This window comes from Apteryx rowi, unplaced genomic scaffold, assembly GCF_003343035.1.
Source record: "Apteryx rowi isolate R43461 unplaced genomic scaffold, aptRow1 scaffold_925, whole genome shotgun sequence".
NCBI lineage: Eukaryota > Metazoa > Chordata > Aves > Apterygiformes > Apterygidae > Apteryx > Apteryx rowi.
Genome location: NW_020451233.1, coordinates 241,976 through 246,858, shown reverse-complemented (window position 1 = coordinate 246,858; position 4,883 = coordinate 241,976). Strand labels below are relative to the sequence as shown.

At 49.2% G+C, this 4,883-nt stretch overlaps 2 protein-coding genes across 2 annotated transcripts in view; one reads left to right on the top strand and one right to left on the bottom strand.

The window, feature by feature from the left end:
- Nucleotides 1-1,813: 1,813 nt before the first annotated feature.
- Nucleotides 1,814-4,883, bottom strand: part of PICALM (phosphatidylinositol binding clathrin assembly protein) — a 103,412-nt gene continuing 100,342 nt past the window's right edge. The window contains exon 22 of the mRNA XM_026091788.1: nucleotides 1,814-1,853. Coding sequence (XP_025947573.1) covers nucleotides 1,829-1,853 — 25 coding nt within the window. The 3' untranslated portion in view covers nucleotides 1,814-1,828. The remainder of the gene's footprint in view (nucleotides 1,854-4,883) is intronic.
- The window catches only part of CCDC83 (coiled-coil domain containing 83), a 23,244-nt gene continuing 23,121 nt past the window's right edge, over nucleotides 4,761-4,883 (top strand). Inside the window, exon 1 of the mRNA XM_026091804.1 lies at nucleotides 4,761-4,792. The gene's annotated coding sequence lies outside the window, so the exon portion shown is untranslated. The remainder of the gene's footprint in view (nucleotides 4,793-4,883) is intronic.

Below are 4,883 nucleotides of genomic sequence, written 5' to 3'. Positions count from 1 at the left end.
CTCGGGGTGATAGCAGGCCAAGACAGATACCACATCAAAGAGAAACTCTTTCAGGTTGTCCTGATGAGCAGCTGGCAGATGATCCTAAAAGATTGTCAGGACTTCTGGTACCTGGATGGGACAAGGCAAGAACAGAAGGTTCTTTGAAGCTTTTCCTAGGGCTTCTCTTGAAGCCAGACACAGTTCTTCAGCACATGAGCAAGTCCTGCTTCCCTGACAATTTGTCAAGCTCTTGTCCTACACTTCACCCCTACCTGCTCTCATTTGGGTGTGAGTGTGCTCCTTGCCCTCCCATGTGCACAAACCTGCTCTCTGTTACTGTACATGCCTTGGCTCACTTCTGTTTTCAGCTTATCTTCTCACACACACAAAGGATACCCTCATATTTCATTTACTTCTGGCTATGTGTTTGAAATAACGTCACATCCAGACTTAACACATTTTCCACACCCTCTGAAGACACCAGGCAATTGCCTGCACAAGGGTCTCAAATCCTTCCAGGTTAACCCAGCTCCGCAGGGGTATTGTTCCTTGCCTCCAGCCACCTCATTTCTCATAGAATCAACCACTTCTCAGGAGGCAACTGCTCTGGAGGAAGGCATTTGGGAGAGTCTTTCCCTGCTAGAAACTGTGGACAGAAAATCTGGACAGAGAAATAACACTAACTTGTCCTGCGGATGAGAGTCATAAAGACACTATCTATCTGCTCTGTTTCCCTGCAGGACAGCAAGTCCTGCTGACCACATATGAAAGGAACATAGCCCAGGAGAGAGGGTGTCATCATTGCTAGGGGCAGGCCCAGACTGTAGTCACTGAGCACTGCAAGCCTCAGGCTTTGTCAGGCTTTTTCCGAGGACACTCTTATCCTCCTTGTTTGAGCTTTAGTAGACACCTAGTGTTACGCCAACTGTGATGAATTCCTCTCCTGAAGGGGGAGTAGCAACAAGCCCTTATTCTGAAAAGGGACAACTCTCTATGACCCTACAATTGAGGCAGGAGCATTGAAAAGAGTACGGGGTCAGCCGGAGAGCAGAGGCCTTGAAAGTACGGGTGCAGAAAGAGAGCTGAGCCCTGATGACTAGAAACAAACATCGCCAATGGGCAATAACTTGCCACTGAAGTAATGCCATTTTGTGAACAGGTTCAGGGATAATGGAGRCAGCAAGAAATACAAAAGGTAAACTCTGATAGGACCTAGAACTGCAGACACTCATGTCAACTATGAAGCTTCAATCAGCTCCTCTGTGACACACAGAACAATACCCAACACACAGGAGGAAAGGTCCTACCTCAAATGCTCTACCTCAAGGAGTGCCTTGTAATGAACAGGAGAAGCCAGACAACCCAGGGACTCCTGCTTCATGAAGTCCTGCAGTTCACAGAGACAAGTACAGAGAAGTCAGGGGGCATGAAAGAAGGCGGCCTTCCCTCAGCAAGATGAACAGGCTCTTCTTCTGCACTTGTGACCAACACAGACAGCCTTCGTGCAGACTTCTCCCAGACCACAACTCCAGAGAGGACAGAGCAATTGCTCTTCCCAGTGACTGTCCACAAGGTGGCAGCACAGAAGGGCCCTAGCACACTGGTGGCTAGGCTTCGGAGGCTCCTAGGTTTGTCCAAGGTCTTTCAAAACCAACGGAGAACAGTGCATCTCTGAGGACACCCATCTCACCCATTGCAAAAACAGCAACTCTTCTTCAGGACGGCCTCCCTCGATCCAGGTCATTCACCAGCAGAATGGCCAGCAGCACCCTTCTGGAAGCGAACTTAAAGCTCTCCAAGTTGTTGGCACCTTGAAGGACACAGCTGACTTCTGAAACACTCTGGATCAGGGCCAGCTTGAGTTCCAAGTCCTGAGGACCAAAAAAACCAACAAGATGACGCAGACGAGGAGCCATTCAAAGGACCAAAGATTAATATGATTAACGTGACTGCCGAAAGATTAGCACCAAAACCAAAGTTCTCCTGAAAGTATTGTGCAGGGAAGAAACTGCATCCTCCAGAAGCCCACAGGACATGGCCTATGTGTCTGTTTCAGAGGAAAAGGATCTCTCTGTGGGTCCTAGGAACAAGTGGACTACCTGAAAGCAGGAAGGAGCTACCCAAAAGAGAGCCTCTGGACTCTGGCCTGAGGCAGTGGGGAAAGCAAATTTGCAACAACGGAAACTGGAAATGTGTGAAGCTGAAGGGCAAGGAGTGAGGCTCACTCAGTTAGCATTTACTGGTGCTGGGAAAGTGATGTCCAGCCTCTGGAAGGTGCAAGAGGAAAGAGTGAGAGGCAGTGAAACACAAAACATTGGCATGGGAAAACACGGCAGCAGTCCAGATTAGCACCAACACTACAAGTCTGCAGAGACTCATCTTGACCACTCTGTTCTACTCTGTTGCATGGGGAGCAACAGGTAGAACTGGCCCTGGGATACTGCTTGTGYTTAGGGTCTCTGGCATCTCAGATAAGCTCCCCAAAACACAAAAAACAACACAGGCCTATGTAAAGGGGATACAGTGACAGGTTTGAAATTGGAGATCCAGGACTCTTGTTGAGAGGGGATCTTTCCAAACAGATGCTCTGTCTCAGTAAGCTCCGGTTCAGAGGAGGGCAGGAGCTGGCTCTGGGCTGACAGCTCGATCAACTAGCATTCAGAGCTCCCACCTGTGAGCTGGTTCTGTACCGGCACAGGATGTTCTCCACCAATATCTGTCTTGCCCTGAGAAAGAAGCTGCTGCTTGGGTGCATGGAGTGCTGTTTGGCTGTAGACAAGCATGAGAGCAGCATGTCTTCACTCTCTTCTCCTTTTGGTGCTCCTGGACAATTGGAAAAGCCATGAGGAATAGTCCAATCTCTTCATTTTACCTTAGACTTTCCATTTGTTTCTAGCTGAGAAACTGCCTCCAAACAGGTATGAGCTTGCCACTTTCATCCACACTTCTCAGAGCATTTTCCCAAGTACTTCAACACCTCTCTTAACTCTCTAGGGAAGAGAGCTGTTTTCCCTCACACAAGCTGGAGCTACTTTTTGTAGCTGTAAAGGGCCTGAACTCACTGGAGGTTCAGAACCTGCTGTATCAGTTTGGGAGAGAAGAGACTTTGGTGTTGACCATTGCTAACTTCTCCTTCCCTCTGCATATTGACAGAGCCCTGGCACTAGAGGCTGACGCTTACAATCACAGAAGGTTTGCTTGATCCTGCTGTCATCTACTTGGTTCAGCATGGTGTGCATGGCATCCCAGGTCATTTCCACAAAAGGGATGCGTCTCAGAGCTGCAGAGAAGGGACAGGGCAGAGGGAAAGAAAACAACTTGCCATTAGGAGAGTATCCTGCCAGGGTGAAAGTGGGCTGGCTGACTTTCCCCAGAAGCATGGGAGCAAGGAAGCACTTCAGGGTAGGACTGGAAGCACAGTGGAGCAGAACTCCACTAGGTTTGCTCTCCCTGCAGTCCCAAATTTAGGGCACTTAGCTTGAGGGCCAAAGTCACAACTTCCAGCTGCCCCCAGGCAGTGAAAGACATGGTAGCCATAACCTTGTAGCCCTCCCATTTCCCAGCAACTGAATCCTTTCTCCCACTGCTCAAAGAAGTCAGCATCAAAGCCTGAAGCACAAGTTGCAGTATCATAGCTTGTGACAAGTTTGCTGAGGGTAACAAAGACAAACTCCTCAGAGGTTTCCTCCACAGGCTTCAGATGACTCTGTAGCTCATCCATGACATGTAGGAAGTGAGAGTGGGCCTGTCTGTGGGGCCACAGCTTTTTGCCCAACACTAGTGTATGGGGGCAAAGGGAGTTGCAGACAGCAGGGTATGGCCGTTACTAGAGTGGAGGTGCTTGCTCCATCTCAGTGCCTTAGACTACTTAAGAGCTTGCTCTTGAAAGAGCTGCTCTGCATCCATGGCTGACCCAGCTCACATTTGGTGTGGAACTGCAGCTACTACTGTGGGGGCTTGGAAATGCTCATTTAGTTGCACAAGGTTGCATTTTTACCATGCCTTCATAAGTCTGCCACCATAGATATCCCTTTGGGTGAAATTCAGGCTGGTACTGAACAAGTTAGCAAGGTCTTTACCACATGGAAGTCCCTCTTAGGAATTAAATTACCCTCATGCTGTTGTTACAGAACAAGAATCACAAACCCTGTCAGTGCACCTCATGGGGTTTCTGATGGGAGCCTCAGAAGTGTTTTGCGTTATAGCCCTGCAGTTATTGCTTCCTCATGTCCTGAGTGCGGATGAACTGGCAGTCCCTTAGGCTGGGCAGATTTCATGCACAGATGGGCTGACCGAACTCAGAGCATTCTGGATGTGGATGTATCCCTATCCAGATATGGACAGACTGACATGGATAGACTGTCTTTTCCTAGTGCAGTACATCATTTATGGTATGTTTTTATTACATCCTCATTTTCCTGAGAAACATATATTTTTAGATGTCAAGCTCTCTGGAGCCAGAACCTACTTTGTCTTCTATTTATAGAGCCCAATGGCTAACAAAGTCCTAATTCCTGCCTAGAGCAATAGCAGACAGTACCAGGATGTAAATGACAAAATCCAGCCCTAACATGCTGTGACGCTGACACACCGGTCCGATCAGTGCTCGCACCACCGCTGCTTCGGTCAGTACCCCACCACCGCACTCCCGCTCCATCCTGAGATTCTCACTTGCTAACTTGAGTTACAGGTTTCGGGCCTGATGCTGATTTTCCCTTGCCGAGCGGTTTCCTAAGCCACCCCTCCCTTTTTATCTCTCCTCACTTTTGCCGAACTCCCTCGGATCCCGGAGGCTGAAAACCCGGCGGAGGTGAAGGCCTAGGYGGGGGGTCCAGAGCCCTGTATTGAGGCACCTCTGCCAAGCGTGATGGGGGGAATTAAGCCTGGAGTGGGGGGAGGAT